This window comes from Rhea pennata, chromosome 1 (assembly GCF_028389875.1).
Source record: "Rhea pennata isolate bPtePen1 chromosome 1, bPtePen1.pri, whole genome shotgun sequence".
NCBI lineage: Eukaryota > Metazoa > Chordata > Aves > Rheiformes > Rheidae > Rhea > Rhea pennata.
Window position 1 is genome coordinate 183,640,847 of NC_084663.1, and position 17,153 is coordinate 183,657,999.

The window sequence follows — 17,153 nt, forward strand, 5'->3', positions numbered from 1 at the left end:
ACCTGTGCCAGTGCTCCGTCACTCTCACAGTGAAGAAATTCCCCCTCACGTTCTACAAATTTGAATTCATAAGATAGATACACTTTTGCCTGAGTGACTTATCTCTCATAAGAAAAACTTTCCTCAATTGTGCCTATTCTAGGGATACTGTTAAAACTGGTTCAGCTGTTGAGATGGTGAGATCAACCTCTTATTTTTAATGCTGTCAGTAGTCTGTATGGACAAACACTAATTGCCTGCAGTCATAGATAGTCCCAAATGGTTCTTCACTAACCAGCGAAGGTGAACTCTTATCTTTGGCCACATTTGGCCTCCCAGCGTGGTACCTGTTGAGTCAAACAGAGTATAGTAGCTTTTGAAAGAATGGAAAACAGTTCTGTGTTTGCTTAGTGTAAGAATGCCTTAGAAAAGTAGTCAAAAGAGACATATTTATCTTCTAACTCTTGTACACTAATGTTCTTCATTTTCTTCCTTGCTGTAAATGAAAAGAAATGAGTGTCCTGCCCGGCACTGTTTCCAGATGAATGGGGTCAGGTCTCTCCTCCCAGGAGTAGGAGTGTCCTTCTGTCCCTTTTTGCTGCCTGCTTTTCCACTGCACCATCTTCCAAGAGACATTTTTCTGGGTAACATTGGTTCTTTCCAGGGAGGCTGAGAGCGTTCTTTGAGCAAGTATTTTGTTTCTGGGTTACTAATTACCCAATGAAAAGCAGGATTTCCTTCTAGTCTTGCAGAACCCAGGTACCCCCTTCCTAAACTGCACATAACACTTCAGGAGAAGAAGTGCTGTTTCCCAGGAAGAACTGCTGGCAGAACTTCTGACACCTTCAAGGAATGATTAATTTAATCCAATATGTGTGCATGGTGTGGGGTGTTTTATTAAGTCTTCATATATTTGGAGCCTGTGTATTAATCATTACATTAGAAACAAGAAGGAAATTGTTAGACTCTTTTGAGGTGAAAGCTGTATGTGAAGCAGCTGAGGGCTTTGTGGTATGTTGTAGTGCGCTGGAAGCTGAATTAACCTGTATTCTTTTATTTTTTATTTTTTTTTCCTTCAACGCTACCAACAGTGGCTACAGAAATGGATTTCTTGCTGTAGGAAGAGAAAAGTAGGGTTTTATGTGTTTCCTAGCAGATCAAAGTGAAAACAGCTATTCAAGTAATTTTTCATCATTTTGGCATGGTGCCACAGGATTAGGTGCATTTGATCTATGTAATTTGTTGAAACTGATGGGATTTTTACTCAAATTCAGTAGCTTTTACTTCAACAATGATATACACTATTGTCAGTGGAAGGCAGAGTTCTGACCTGACAGAAAAAAAAAAGTTTTTTTTCTGTGATACGAGAATGACCTTTACTCTCACCCATCAAAGCAGACATCTAGCCTGCATGTTGGATTGTGTATAAAATCTTACTTACACGTTCACATGAAGAGCTATGCTTTTGTCTCTTTTACTCAGTGGGAAAGGGAAGCTGAAAAGAAAACAAGCCCTCCACTAAACCTGAATAATCCTGGTATGCTTGTTAAGAACATAAAATGTAATACAAGAGTAGCAGATCATACTAAACAGTTCTCTGGTTCAGTATACTGTTTCCAATGTCAATGATAAGTGGAGGCCTAGGGAAGAACATAAGGGAGGGCAAATATCTGCAGCATTTTCCATAATACTCTCTCAGCCTTCGGCCTCTTTCAATTTAGAGGTTTTATGAGCCTGACCAGGATTTATTGACCTTCAATAAGCTTCTCCAACCTTTTCAGTCTTCCTTGCAACCTGTATAAACTTTTTGAATCTACAGTATCCTTTATTAAGGGGTTCTGCTGGTCTGTTGTGTGAAGAACCACTTCCTTTTGTTTATTTTGAATTTGGTTCCTATCAGTGTTATTTCATGTCCCCTAATCCCAGTTCTAAATCTCATTGCAAGTGAGAAGTTACAGGTTCAACCATGGTCAATTTTGTGTGGAAGGACAGTTCAGAATGCCAATTCAGGGACATTTTGCCGGTCAAATGCTAGATGTACTTACAGTTTTCTTTTCTTTCTAGTACATTTTCTGGTGTTCCATTCAAAACTATTCCATCACAAAATGAACTCTATATTTAATTGTTCACATTTGCCTCTGTTGTTTGCATGCTATGGTAGCTGCTTTCACAAATTAGGGTATAAACTCATGTTTTTATAACTCAGAGAACAACATTAACAACACACTAATTTAATGTCATCGACTGCCTGAGGGAAAGGAACCCACAACTCATGCCAAACATGTAGGCTGATTGACAGACAGCAATAAAACCCTTGCATGGGGCTACCACAAAGATCAGATGGTTTGGCGAGGCCCCCTTAGCTGTATTGTCTCTCATTTCTCTCAAATTGTCTGAAGTAGACAATTTAACAAATGCCCAGTTAAACATGTCTTCTGTGGAGAGAAGTGCCCCCCTCTCCATGCCTCCGTATTTTGTTTTACCGCACAATGACAAACATTTCAAAACAAAGCCATCAGCATTGCAAGACAGCATGGGAAACTAGAACGGCAAATTAGGTCACAGCTTCTTAAGAACCTTTCTTTTTCACCAGCTCTAATGCTCTTTTCATAAATTAAGCTATAAACTCTTGGGGCAAGAGAGTGTGTCTTCCTGGCAGCCTATCTAGCACCCAGGCTAATGAAACCTTCTTCCTTCTTATGGCCTCTGGGCATTACCATAATACAAATTATGAATAAAAGGATTCTAGTTCATGGTCACGGCATATAGAGAGATCCGTACATATTAGCATGGAAGTGTAATAATTAAAGGGAGTTAATAAACAGTATGTATTAATAAACAAGCTCAGGACACCACCAAGTTTATTGTCTTGAAAGGAAGGTCTTTGTTTATGAATAGGATGTGGGAAAGTATTCAAAGCTAGTCTGCTCATGTGTCTGTGGGTCAGATTTCCAAAATCACTTTGTTGCCTAAAGATGTTGACATGACAAATCCCACCAGGAGCTTTTCTCCATCTTTTGGCCCTCAGATGTTCTGGACAATTGGTGCTGAATCATGTTCTGGAAGGAGGCAGCCTACTTGAAAAGCCAGGCTGTACAACTGAAAGCCAGAAGCTGTGGTTTCTCTCTGCAGCCACTGATGCTGTCTTGCAGTGCTAAAACAGATTATAAGCTTTTCCTCTCCCTGGACCTCGTTTCTTCTCATTTGTAAATTAGATGTGCTTTGCTCACTTTTGAAAAGAGCTTTAAGATCGGAGAATGATAAAAAGTGAATATTTTCATTCTTGGGGCAAGACGTAAGTTTATTGTCCACTGTCTTGGTATTTCTGATGACCTTGCCAACAGGTATGCTAAATTGTAAACTACTGTTAACTGTGACAAGGGATAGTGTAGTGGTTATCACATCTGCTTCACATGCAGAAGGTCCTGGGTTCAAACCTCAGTGGAACCAGCACCAGGAAATCTTTGGGAGTTTGGACTAGATGACCTCTAGAGGTCCCTTCCAACCTTACTGATTCTGGGATTCTCTGTGAATAAGGCTTCTGTGATGTGAACAAATGTTCATTATGACTATAACTGAAGCAATTGTCTCAGTTTAAAGAGCTCAACAGCAACCCAGTGAATGCAGATTAGGCTACAGATCCTGTTGTGTTGTTCATATGGATGTTGAAGATGTAAAGCTTACGTTATGAAGTCACCAAACTGCTCACTCTTCTTTGCGGTGGAAGATCTTTCCATCTTATATAATACTCCTTCAGTTTCCATAGCATGTGTGCACACCTCTTACGATCAGTTGGGATTTCCTGTAAAAAAATTCCTGCTGCTGCAGAAAACCTCTGTTGCAGGTATAGACCCTGAATATGTGTATAAACTTAGGGAAAGACATCGCCATTATGAAGTGTTTAGAGAACTGATAGATCAGAGAAGTAATAAACTTCAGAAATAAGCCTACTAAATTCAAACAATTCTTTTAGCAGTTAATTCTCACAGATCACTGTCATCAACACATGAATGAAACTGTTAGTCTTTAGCAATTATATTCTAAGTTAGCTGCAAGTATACAGTAGTGCAGTGATGATGGCTGCAGTTCTTGGTGGTCCTTTGTTGCTGAAGTCAAGGTAGTTAGGCTGGAGAGCTCATTGATGAGAGAAGAAAGAACTGAAGTGGACTTGTCTTCTTTCTTCTTCTTCTTCTTCTTCTTCTTCTTCTTCTTTTTTTTTTTTTTTTTTCCTTAGGCCTTATGTTTATGTGTTTATGCTATAGCCTCTTTCCACGAAAAGAGGGGGTCATCTGTTCACAACACTGCTTATCTTGTTTTGGTTTTGCCAGTCATCCTTCTTGTGTATTTGGCAGGATGTCCTGCCTATCTGCAGTCTCGTGAGCTTATCTTATCATCTGTCTGGCAATTTAGGCTGAAGTCCAGCATAGGACTACAAAGATGATCAGAGGACTAGAGCATCTTCCCTGTGAGGAAAGGCTGGATGGATATTCTATCAACCTTTCCATGGCTGTTTCCACAGATATCTCATCCACTGTAGCCTGCTGGTGAAGAAAGTGAACTGCATTCAATGACCAATAAATCTCTCCATAAATCAGTTTCAAGGACACAGGACTTTTTATTCCCTCCAGGGAAAGCAATTTTGTCAAAAAAATGAGTGGGGCACATCTATAAAATATGATGTGTCATTTGTAGAAATGATGCTTGGATTAACTGGTCAGTTTTTTGGTTCCTCTTTGAACTCACCACATTCACTTTGATTTGGGAAGCTGCATTCCTTGGTGGACAGAGTTTTTGAAGAATGAGAATCAGATCCTCCTCGACTTTGTCCCCAGCTCTGCTACCATCTTCCCTTGTGACCCTGAATAAACTACTAAGAAGTTATTCAAACACTGGAATAATAGTCGACCAGGAAAAATAAATGTGTTTTGTATAAAATACAGTTTTGTCTTGGTATGGTTGGTGTTCCTTGATGTAATTACAGGGAAAGCCATTGGACTCTGAGGGAGCCCAGCTATGCCTAGCTCAGAAAGACGAGTCTCTGGAGATGCTTTACATCTGGTGCACTCTATCTGTCAGCAGCTTTGGCAGACACACATGCATCACAGGTGGTCTAAAGAGGTGAAAAAGTACACGTTGCCTGCGCTAGATGTTTGCCCTCCAAACAGCAGGTGAGTCCTTTCTCTAAGATGTTCCTGGGACCATCTTGGCACAGTCTGACCCTTTGCATATTCATACCCCCAGTTTGTTCATGAAAAAGAAAATCTCATGCCTGCTTAGGCAATATTCAGGTAAATATGACAGCTGATGTTTTTATCAATGTAACCCTTCTCTGAGAATGTGCTAAATAACAGGGCAGCAAAGATACTAACATTTTTGCCAGTTTTTCTGTCCTTCCTAACTGAGGAGGTGTTTTGTCATCATTTGGACAAACCAAACAATCATCCATGGCCATCATATGAAGCTTTTCCATCTACCTTTTTAGCGAGTGAGGGAAAGGACCTATGAACAGGAGCTTGCAACTAGCTGATGGAGTCAAAAACAATAAGGTACTTGCAATTAAGAAAAACAAAGTGAAGATGTTTGCTTATGTAGAATGGAGTCATTTAGAATGTAGGCAAATGTAACTATGATAACAAGTTTTGCTTCATTTAACAAAGCGTCATCCTGTGCAGTTCACAAAGTGATACCCCACCTCCTGTGCCTAATGATATGCTCCTGACTTCGCCCTCTGATTTGGGCCCCATCTTATGGCTATATTACAGAGTACTGAACTAGCTATTTAACCACTTAGGTATTGAAAATATTCGATTAACTTTCCTTGGATCTATCTGACAGTAAAAAAAGGAAAAATTCCAAGACTGAAAACATATGACTTGACACGATTAAATGGTGAAATGAATAATGTTTTAATGAGTAATTTGTAATTATTTAATAATTAAAGAGCTCTTATGAATGTTCTTGAAAACCCTGTGGAAAAGCTAAATGGCATGCTGAATTCATCAAGCATTCAAATCAAATCAGAACTTATTTTCAAAGCATCATTTAAATGTAGTCTACAAGAACATTGCTACAATAATGCAACAGAACAGAAAAGTATTGTGCCATAATAGCTCTGCTTTTTTAAAATAAGAACTTGATTTTTCCATGCATGAGATTTTTTCCGCATGAATGGGCTGTGGCTAAACTCCATTCGAAGTGCAGGAGCAGCCAGTCAGGTTTCATCAGTGGTGCAGTTGCAGGTTAAGGGTGTGTCGGGTCTGGTTTGTAAATGCAGATGAATGGTAGCCTCTTGCTGCAAAGAGAGCTGCCCCATTCACCCTGGCCTGGAAAAAGAGATAGGGAAAGAATCCAAAGGAAAAAAAGAAGTAGTGATGAGGAAACCATTTCACTCCTGATGTGAAATCATTCAAACTCAGGTCAGTCTCTGGAAATCTAATTTTCTTTTAATTTCTGTGTCCATAGTATGCATATTGCAGCTTTGGGCAACATTTTAATAAGATGATGATTTCTCCAGCTAATCCTGGAAAATACTCATCCCACAGGGATGGCAGAAGTTCAAGAGCAAAAAATAAACTACACAGTTTATTAATCACCCTAGATTTTCCTTACCTTCGGTATTCAGTGTCAGGCAAAATTTAATTTTTAACAAGTTGTTAAATAGTTTTCCAACGGCTCTGAGAAGGGATGACAGAGGCCTCTGGATGAAAGTTGTCAGAGATCCATCAGTCCATTCCAAAGATAACCCCTGCAGACAAAAAAAAAATAATTAAAAAAAAATAAATCCAGAAGCTGAATGAGAACCACAGGTCTCTTCTGAATTCAGGAAGCAATTTGGCGCACATATATTTGCTGGGATAGAAAATAACTGAATGAGGGCCTTCTTCCACAGGGATGTGAATACAGTTATTGCCTGCAGGGATATTATTGTCTTATAGAGCTGCATGAATAATTCATTTTTAATTCCATATTAGATTAATTTCACCTCATCTGCTCTTCATGAATTGTCCTCAAATAAATTGTAATTTTCTTGAATATATTTGTTATTCAGAATAGGACTATAGGACTCATGAGTAATTCATTGCAGTTAGGTGACATTCAGAATCTGAGACACTGAGAATGGACACGTAGGTCATTGTTGTGCCCTGTTACACGAGTAAAACTTACAGAATCAAGTTTCTACTTCTAATATGCGTTTAAAGGTCTGAAATTCACTTGCTTTTAATATTCTAAAATGTTAATTTTCAACTCACCATATCAGCAAAAGCTTCAGTAGCTTCACTGGCTAGAATATTGGTGGGAAGACACTCCAAATAAATTAATTAAAAGAATTTGAATTAATATATTCATGCAAACTTTTTATAACTGCAAATCTAGTCTACTGACATGACATTCTGCTAAGCAGAGATTAAATAGAGAATGTATCACCCACCATCCAGTTTCTCCTTTGAGAACTGTACCTCAGCTCTCCTGCCTTAGATGATGTCATTGGAATACAAAGTTGATAACAGTTTGTCACTTAAAAAAAGTTGTTAAGACCCCCTTCTTCCTCCACTGCTCATCTGCTACTCCCTACCCCACTGAAAGATAAACATTAGCTTTTTGATAACCGTTTAGTTTTGCTGAGCCTGGAAAGAATTTCCATGGCTACAAAGGGAAACTATTCACTTGAAAACAAAACATTTTCCACAGAAAAGAAATTTTGATCCGTTGAGACAAAGTTCTCCTGATGTTTATTTTCATTTCTGATCATGGCACACTTACCTTTTGGTAAGTTCCGCCTATCCAGAATTGGGTTTCCTTTTGTCTCTGAGCAAGTTTATACAGGAACTCATTCTCGGCTGCACTGGTGATACTGGTTAGGTGACCTCCTGCTCTTTTAGTCCAACAAATTTTCTGCACAGGAAAGAGAATTAAACATAGAAGATATGAAGTGGTTGTAGCTTTGTGAATAAGAGGTTAGCAAAGAAAAACGCAGAGCAAATGGCAGGGTTGTGGGAGGGAAATGGACAGAGTCATAAGAGAAAGACCACAGAGAAGGAGAAATTTAGTGGAAGTAGAAATATAAAACTAGAGGGAAAAAGTCATGGAGAGCTTGCAATTTTGAAGGGAGAGAAATGAAAGACAGAAAAAGGGAAGAATAGGGAGAAGAGATGTTCTAAAAGAGTAAAAACCCAAAGAGTGGGATCCGAAAAAGCAAACTTCAGTCGTCCGGAGAAGTGGTTAAGGAGAACAGGGTTGTCAGGCACTGGCAACTGGCCTCTTTACAGATTTTCAAAACTCATCTGGACACAGCCTTGAACAACCTGCTCTGTCTTTGAGGTTGGCTGTGCTTTGATCAGGGTTTGGACTAGATCCCTTCAGACATCTCTTCTCACTGAAATTACTCTGTGGCTGTAAGTTAGATCTGTAGTGTAGGCAATTACATGGGCTCTCCACAGTCATTAGAGAATGGGAGGCATATCCAGACTGTCATACATCCACTAAAAGAAAGGCATAGGGGGGAGCTAGGATGAAGTGACTCTTACTCGTGTAACCTTAGCATACAGCACAGTCTAGATATCTCCACTTTTTGACAGCTAAAACTATGCAAAATGAACTTCACAATGAAAAAAAATGAACTTCCAGAATAAGATGAATGAGCAGAAATGGAGATGTCAGAGCAGCTTGTCAAAAACGATGCTATTCATACTGTTTTTTTTTCTTGTGTCTCCAACCAGCTGGGGAATGGGGAAGACAGAGGCAGTGCTCCCCTCAAAGTTTCTCCACAAAAAACGTGTCCTCAAGGGGTTGCCTTTGCACTTGATAGGGAAGGGTGCTCTTTCATCCGCATCTTGAAACAAGTTTAATCACTGCACTAATATCGAGGCTCAGGGGAAAAACCTCTTTACCAATCATTTGAATTTAATGCACTTTCATAGACATGGCTCAAGAGGAACATTATGCTCCGTGACAAACATTTATGGAAGTGTTTGCGTTTGGCTCCTAAGAGAGCAAATATTCTGGTACATGGCTGCAAATTACAGCGCCATTCTGATATCATGTGAGTGGATAGCAAATTGAAGTCAGAATGTTGTTTAGTAAATATCTTCTGCAAAGTGGAAAAAGGTTTTATTATTCACAAGGGGCTTGGACAAGTCGCAGAGAAAAATCATGCCTAGTAGATATCACTCTGTGTGTGGCGGGTAGATAGAGAAATCCATCAGTTTGGTATCACCACTACAGTCAAAGTTCCCCAAGAACCCCTTTGACTTCTCTTCAAGGCTGTATGCTTGGGCATACAGCGATGATGTATTTATACATCATTTGCCTCATCTTACAGCGTGAAGTAACAGACTCCATGCTCAAAAACTGTAACAGTAGCAGGGAGATGGGAAATCCAGAAGGTCCAAGTTCCAAACAGGAGCTGGTTCATTTCTATTTAAGCGTGTCCTGTGGAAAGGCAGAGTGCAACTAACCTCACCTGTAGCGCTGAGCTGCATATCAAGTACTTTCTGTCTGTCAGCACTGATATACATCAGGAGAAGCAGAAAAGGAGGAAAAATGAGCCAGGTACAAAGAAGATAACTCTAGGAAAGGAGAGAAGAAATAATGAATAATCCTGTTTTGAAGAACTAGGTACCTCAGCTTGAGTCCATGTCATTCTCTCTTCAATCAACATGTAACAGCGACCTTTGTAACTAATCCAGCCTTTCTGGCATAGGCTTTGGCAGGTCTGTATTGTAAGTGAGTTTGAGTGAGACGGGTTATGAATTTTCCTAGGTGCATGATTAAATTTGAAGATTAGCGGCAAGAACCGTTCACTGCGATGTTTGACTGTGGAGTTTTCACCTGAAAGAAACATAAAATGTACCCAAAAGAAAGGTCTCATTCATCTTTTGGAAAATACATAATTATTTCTGTATTTTCTCTTGTGATTTAACTAAACTGAGTTCAGCATTTCACAGGGACATTCAATAAAGTAAAACTACAAAATGAAGGGCAAATATGAGATATTCAGGGTCTGGATTTTTTCCTCTTGTCTTTCAAAAAAAAAAAAAAAAAAGATATGAAACATCAGTATATGAAAAGCTCTAATTTAGGAGTCAGGTGCCATTTAGGTTATAAGCATGAGTTTGCTGCTGTCATTCCAGAGTCCAGCAGGTGCAGCTGTATTTCAGCAACCCATTTCAATGTGTGGCGCAGTGCAACACAGTTTGTGGGTTCTGCTCTGAATCTGCCCCATGCCCCGAGAGACAGCAGCAGGTTCATCAAGTTGGCCCTGAAAGATGTGCAGGCCTTTGTGGACTCCCAAGACTCAGCAGCAAGTGGTTTGGCAGGCCAGGAGTGTAGCGTATTAGCCCAGCTTTGCTCAGGAGGGCCTGACTCTGGAATAGCAACAGGGATTTCAGGCTGGTACATCACGTTGCTTTAGAGATGGAGAACAAAACAGATCTGTCAGACCTGAATTAAGATGGATTTTGTTGAAAGTTCTTGGAATTGATTTCTTTCCAGTTTCCTGCTTGGTAAGTAGTCAGCATGGTTAGGTTCAACTTACAAAATATCATTGATTTCTCTCCCCAAACCACAGATGATTCAGCTTGTAATTTCCTCTACAATTATAGAGCAGGTCACCTTAGAAACTGCTTGTATCCATTCAAAGTTTCATCTTGTGGAAACCACATTTCCCCTCTCTTTGGCCAGACGTGCTTGGCACTAGTCCAAACAAAAAAGGAGGAGGAAGGTGCAATAAATATTCTCCTCCTCCTATTCTCTCCTTTTTGCTTCATAGAAGGAGATTCATAACATTGCAATTTCAGCTTCTCTGAGTACACTGGGATCACAGATCACCCCAAATGGTGGCATCAGCTATGGGGCTGCTCTGCAGTCACTCTCCTCCACCCCGTAAGCAAGAGAAATGGCCAGTATGTTGCACAGTCTTTCTCCTTCAAAATAGGACAGGACACAGCACAACGCAATGGTCATGGCATCCATAATCTAATGCAGTGTTGTGCCACCAAAGTTAAGCCAAGCCATGCTGATTGCACAACTGCCTCTGCCTGGGTTGGCCAATCAGTTCCATATTTCCCCCCGTATACAAATTCAGCAACACACAGGGGAACTCTCCATCTTCTCTTGGCATCCCTTGTGACCGTTAAAACAACCCATTCTCATGAGGGGAGTCCCTGTCATGGAAAGAGCTTGGCTTCTAGATTTCAGAGATGAGCTCAGATAAACCACAAGATCTAGTTTGGACAGATAAACCATAGGAGTTAATGATAGTTTGGAGAGCTTTGCAAGAGGGAAGCCTGTACTGGAGCAAGGTCATGTACAGAATGTCTCTAACCTCTAATCTCCCCTCAGTACTTTTCAGAAAAGGTCAAGATGACATTAGATTCATTCCATATAAAACAAACAAACAAAAACTCACATCTGCCTTAGTAACTGGTCTATGCTGGAAACAGAGGCAAGAAGGGTGAAGCTAGGAGATTTTTTACATAATTTCTTACAGCATCAGAAAGACAACTGGGACATCTTACACTCACCTTCTGAGCTGGAGAGGACAGAGGCTCCAAAAAGCAGGAATAAAACCAGATGGGACATTCTCAGAAAGCATAGCAGTGCTGCTGCCTGTGATCTGTAAATAGTGAAAGGTGTTCAGCAAGGCACTTAAATGGTGGTGGAAACTGGGGAATGGAAAGATCCGCACCATCATCTTCTGTATTCCAGAGCTGAAAGATAAACTGACTTCTCCTTGCACAAAGACAGGGATAATTCTTCTGCTGACTTGAAACAGAGTTCAGACACTGTATTGAAGGTACCTTTCACTGGGCCACCTCATGAAAGAGGCTTAAGTAAATACATTTTTATTTGCCAGTGGGAACATGCACATGATCTAGCTGATGCTATTTTGAACAGCATCAGTTGGACTAGACGATCTCCAGAGGTCCCTTCCAAATTTGAGTTTTCTGTATAATTCTGTGGGGACTCAGCAAACTGCATTAATTTGATTGCATTCAGTTGTGGGTTTCTACTATCATTCTCTGGACTTTTCAAAAGACCATAAGTGTGTTAAGAACCCAAATGACATATTCAGCAGTGATAGAGAAGCAAATTTCTAAGGTATTTAGTGATCTTTGATGGAGAAGATGTAGGATAGATTTTCAGAAAAGAAAATTCAGCTCTTTTGACTCCTTTTGTTTCCTTTTGGAAGCATTCACCTTTTCCTTGCCTTCTCCCTGCCTACTCTGGTAATGTGTTTCCTATTCTTTGGCTTAAGTCATTTGTGGCAAAGGGGCTACCTCTACATTACTTTAGGATGTGGTTTAGTCCAGTAGTCAAGATAATTTAAAAATTCCACCCCCTATATTTCAGCATGGATATTGCCTTTCCAAATTGTCACTTGTTTCTTGTGACCTTATTTCCCCTAATCAGACTCCTCCCTTAAGCGTTCACTTTAAGACTGAATTACCCTCTTCCCCTGCTCCATTCCACTTTATGCATATTGCACATTTTCAACTTTTGGTAAATCAGCCCTGAAGAGTATAGGAAGGAACGAACAGAAAACAGAACAGCCTTGGCATCTGTCAGAGGTGACAGGAGGAAGGTACTATGCAGTCATATTACAGAAGTTGGGAGGACACTTTTAAAAACCATGTAGCATGTACAAGTAAGGATGCAATAAACAAAAGCAAAAGAGGTGCAGAGCTGAAAGTAGCAGCAGAAGGGTGAAATACATTCATTTGATACAAGGGCAAAAGGAACACACCTCAAAAGAAGCATTGTTGGCATGATGAATGGGGAGATTTCAATGGACCTCAACTAGCATCAACAGGAGTCACTTGGTTTACTCCTATACACAACAGGTCAAATTCAGTACCAGTTTGTCCAGATTTGGACCTTCCTATTGCCACAAGAAACCCCCAGAGCAACTTAATTTCAACTTGTGCCGTTGCTCTGGATTGACATGAGAGTAAAAGACACTGAAATCATAACTATTTTATGAAAAATATACATCTGCAGCAAAAATGAGATCGAGAAGGCGTAAGGAATAGATACAAAGGAAAATGATGCCTATATAAAATAGAAGGTGGAAGGTATGTTAAAAGTGTGTTTGTATAGATAACATGCACACATTTATGTAGGTATATATGCATACACATAAATATGTGTTTATGTGCACATATATATACACAGACATACACATAACAGCTATGTAGAGCTATTAAAATTATATAACAGATGTTACCCCCCCCCAAACATACCTTACTAATAAACAGACTGGGGATCTAGGAAAAAATATAGTAAAAAAACAAATAGGTAAATTTTATGGACAGTTTTATGAATATATTCTCTTACCTTTTTTCCTTCTTCCTTTTCTCTGTAAGGAGACAAATTCTTGTCCTTGAGGTACTTATATTATGCCAAATTTGTCATCATGGTTCTTTGCTCTGGCAAATGAAATCACTTCCAATGTTACACCTGGATGTTTTCCTACAAGGACTTTCCCTCAGTCACAGGTGGGTGGGATCTGATCTTCCCAACACCTTTATGTAAACTGCTTTAAGAGTGTTTTTGTGGTTTATCAAGTTAATCTGAAACACACCCATAATCTGAACAATTAAATGGGAAATCACTTGTGCCCGGAAGGCAAATTCCTGTCTCAATATGGGAGGCAGAGGTGCAGGGATGAGGGCCTCCATTAAAATATCAGTGCTGGGCATAGCCATCACCCTGGAATTTCTGCCCACATTGGAAACTCTTTCCTGAGGCTAGATAAGTGTGTGTGTGTGTGTGTGTGTGTGTGTGTGTGTGTGTGTGTGTGTGTGTGTGGCGGGGGGGGGGTAGATTATATTTATGCAATTTTTTGTATGTCTTGTAGTGTGGATAGGTGCCTGGTCATTGGTGTGTTAGTTAAAGGACCCTCAACATCGCTGTAAATGAGACTTTGCATGTACTATACCTTCAAGAGAGGATCTTCGCACGAGGCCAGTGTTGAGGTCTGCTGGCAAAACAATATTATTGGGCGGAACGGAGAAGCTTCTCAAACTCCATGAAATTTACATAGACTCCTACCCATTTCTTAAATCCTGTTCAAACATCCTCACGTACAGTAAATAACTTCTTGGGTGCCTTAAAAAAGCACTGACACATAGTACATATTTGCATTAATGCACTTATTTAAAATCCAAATATTTAATAAAGGGGCTGAAATGACCTCTTTTCTTCCTTGATGCAAATACAAACTCATCACCAGCAGGCTCAGGAAGAACTGTTCCTAAAATAACTCTTGACTCTTAAGTGGTGGGTGTAGGTCCTCACCACAGTTTGGTGAGAACATATTTTTTTACAGACACCTTACAGACTGGATTCTGAGTCCTCCTTAAAGATGGACAGTGTGGTTGCTTTTCATCAGTCTGCTCAACAAACACTGAGACCCAAGTGTCCTGCAGCTTCCTGGGACACCCTCTTGGATATTTACTCTGGGGCAAGTTGCCACACATGGTAAGTGTCTCCTGCAGGCAGTGCAGGAAAAAGAGATCCAAAATCACATTGAAAAACACTTTCTAGGTGAATTTTTCTGTGTAATGACTACAAAACTGTACATAATTTTAGAAAGCTGCTACTTCTTCCAAAAACTACAATGCAAGGTGTGTCTTTTGTGATGAGCAGCAGTGGAGGAGGATCAATGAGCTAATCCTCCAGAATAATAGGAAATAAGTGAACAGCGTATTCTATGCACTCTTCAATTTCATCACAAAATATTTGCAAAGAAGCCATTTCTCAGTGCTTGCCATTCATAAAACAGCAGTCTCTCCGCTATAGCTAGATGCATAATTCCTACTGGTGACAATACATTTCATCTTCTCTTTTATTTTATTTTTTTTTGGTTCTTGAGTAATCTGTGAACTAACCATGACCATCCCAAATACATTTGTTATCTGGTACATACATTAAGCAAATAATCCTTGGTCTGTAGGCTCTTTGTGAACAGTTATATTCCAAATATTCATGCGGATTCATAAACTGTCTTATATATATCCTTTTCCTGACTTGATGAAATTAATTCTCAGCGGTAGGGTTTCAGATTGTGAAGATAAAATTTACTTTCTATGAATATCTTGCAATGCTTATTGGAAAGTTACTGTTTCATTTACTCATTTGCTACTATATTTGCAATAACTGGGTTCAGAAAGTTACAGGGGTTCTGGGAGGGGATTTTCAACAGGCTTCACAGTCCCCAGTCCCCTGATGGAAGTCAGTGGGGCACTGTAATGTCGTCCCATTAGGCCATATCTAAAATTTCCCACTTCTGCCTTACTAGCAGAGCTGGCTGGCTTGTTTGAGTCTGTATTCACAAAGCATTTTCACAGGATTTAGCCGAGTCTTTTCTCTCTGCCTTCATTGCCCTATGAAGATGTGTGTTTGCTATCTGGTTCTCATAGCATGGGCATGTTCTGGGTCCCAAAACCTCTGCCTGATTTTAGGATGCATCATGCTACTCATTGCCACTTTCATCAGCTCTATGTGCCCATGCAAAGATGTTTTCTGAAGGCTGGGTAGGGGTTTCTTCGGCAGAATCAGAGCAACGAGAGGCATGGCAAAAGATGTGGTCGTTTGAACGAATCAGCAGGGCAATGGCTGAGGTTGTGCAAAACACCTAGGTTGGTTCCCAGAGCTCTCTGTCGCATTCTCTCCTTCTCTTCCTCTACCCTTGTGCTGCTAGGGTATTTGTCAACAGCATGGAAATTATACTGTTCCTGGGGAGAAATGGAATTTAATACTAATACTATCTCTTGTGGAAAAGCAAAGAGTGAGTCATAGCTGAATAGAGTTTATTTTATGTATGAAGTCTTTCATTCTGCAAGGTAACTCAAAGCACTGTACTGTGAATTTAATGCTATCAACTCTGGTTGCTGTGTAGGCAAACACAGCAGGCTTTATGCATTAAGCAGCAACATGTATGGCTGTAGCCATTAGGAGCAGTTTCACTAACAAAAAAATGGGAGGAGAAATGCTCATCAGAGTCTTTCTCAGTGGGCAGTATTTGATAAGTGCCTCAAGAAGCTTTGAATACACACTGGGCTGAAATCAGGTAGGATTGCCTCACTTAAATGGCCTGTGCTTTCCCCTCTGCCTTTCAGATATTGTGTGGCTCTCTTTTTCTCTACATTCCTCCTCAAAATTGGCTCTCTCAGCAGTGACTTCTGTGTCCATGCTGCCCTTCTCATTTCCAAACAAAATAGCATGATATGATTTAAAATGTCAGAATTCAATGAAAGCGGGCAGCTCTGTCTGTATGCCTAAGTAAGAAAGCCACCTTTCCCTTCACTGACCTTTATGTCATCTCTCATCACATTTGTCCTATGCCCTGCAATATCCTGATATTGTGTCCTGCCAGATGCTGTTAAATGCAGTTCCCCCATATCTTAATTCCTTTTAGGGAAGAAGTAAATAAAGTATCAGTAAACAATAATGTCGGGATCTGACTCTGGGCAAGGATTAGTATTTTCTCTGAAAACTACTATAAATGTCCCCATGGAAAATAAGGATGTAAACTGTAATTCTTTTCAGCTCTGTACCACAGAAGAAGAGAATCTGAAGAAAAAGAGAACTGAATTGGTCTTACATCTTTTAAAGGGGTGCCAGTTTGTAATTCACACAATAAAGCATTTGCATAATGCTAGTTTGAACTAACTTGTGTTTTTCTCTTCCCAGACACTCTGACTCTGTTCCTTCTGTGCATAGCTACTGTATTCCTGTTCTCTTTTCTGCCTCATTTTACAGATCACAGCCTGAATCCATTTAAGGTAGGGGTAGGCATTTAAGCAGTTTTTTTTCCTCTCTAACACTGCTTTCTCCCCTCCCTCTATCCTGTTTTTCCTCCTAGGGGAGTTGGAAAGGACTCCAACTCTCTGTATATCAAGATATAGAACATTTTTTTTTATTGACATAAAGTTCATTTTTTATCTTATTTCTGGCTAGCCTTATTTTTCTTTTGAGAGGCAGGGAAAGATGGGTAGGAAGCAGCAGCAGAAGCCTAGCCCTGCCTCAGCTGTGGCCCTGAGTTTTTCAAATATCTGCAGGAGGCCCAACATTGATGTGAGCCTAGATATTTTCTCATGGCAATGCAAGAGTGTTTGTTGAGGGCATAGTTATATACCATGAATACAATGCTTTCCACTGCTTTCTTTCCA

General features: G+C 40.0%; 1 protein-coding gene and 1 non-coding gene across 2 annotated transcripts; one reads left to right on the forward strand and one right to left on the reverse strand.

Annotated features, from left to right (window-relative positions):
* The first annotated feature begins 3,359 nt into the window (after positions 1–3,359).
* Positions 3,360–3,429, forward strand: TRNAV-CAC (transfer RNA valine (anticodon CAC)). The gene has a single exon. It is a non-coding gene; the product is annotated as a tRNA-Val (tRNA).
* Positions 3,430–6,219: 2,790 nt separating this feature from the next.
* Positions 6,220–11,559, reverse strand: LOC134143424 (snaclec coagulation factor IX-binding protein subunit A-like). Its single transcript, XM_062581537.1, has 5 exons — positions 11,502–11,559; positions 9,599–9,807; positions 7,741–7,872; positions 6,589–6,724; positions 6,220–6,302 (listed from the first exon to the last, which is right to left on the reverse strand). The coding sequence occupies exons 1-5, from the start codon at positions 11,557–11,559 to the stop codon at positions 6,220–6,222; spliced, it is 618 nt and encodes a 205-aa protein (XP_062437521.1).
* Between the last annotated feature and the right edge of the window lie 5,594 nt (positions 11,560–17,153).

Bases quoted from the DNA above. Each gene is read 5' to 3' on its own strand.
- LOC134143424 (XM_062581537.1), bottom strand. From the start codon at position 11,559: ATGTCCCATCTGGTTTTATTCCTGCTTTTTGGAGCCTCTGTCCTCTCC. The intron at 9,808-11,501 runs GTGAGTGTAAGA...TGTTTCTTTCAG, and splicing joins TGTCCTCTCCAGCTCAGAAG to GTGAAAACTCCACAGTCAAA. The intron at 7,873-9,598 runs GTACCTAGTTCT...TTTCCTGTGCAG, and splicing joins TGACATGGACTCAAGCTGAG to AAAATTTGTTGGACTAAAAG.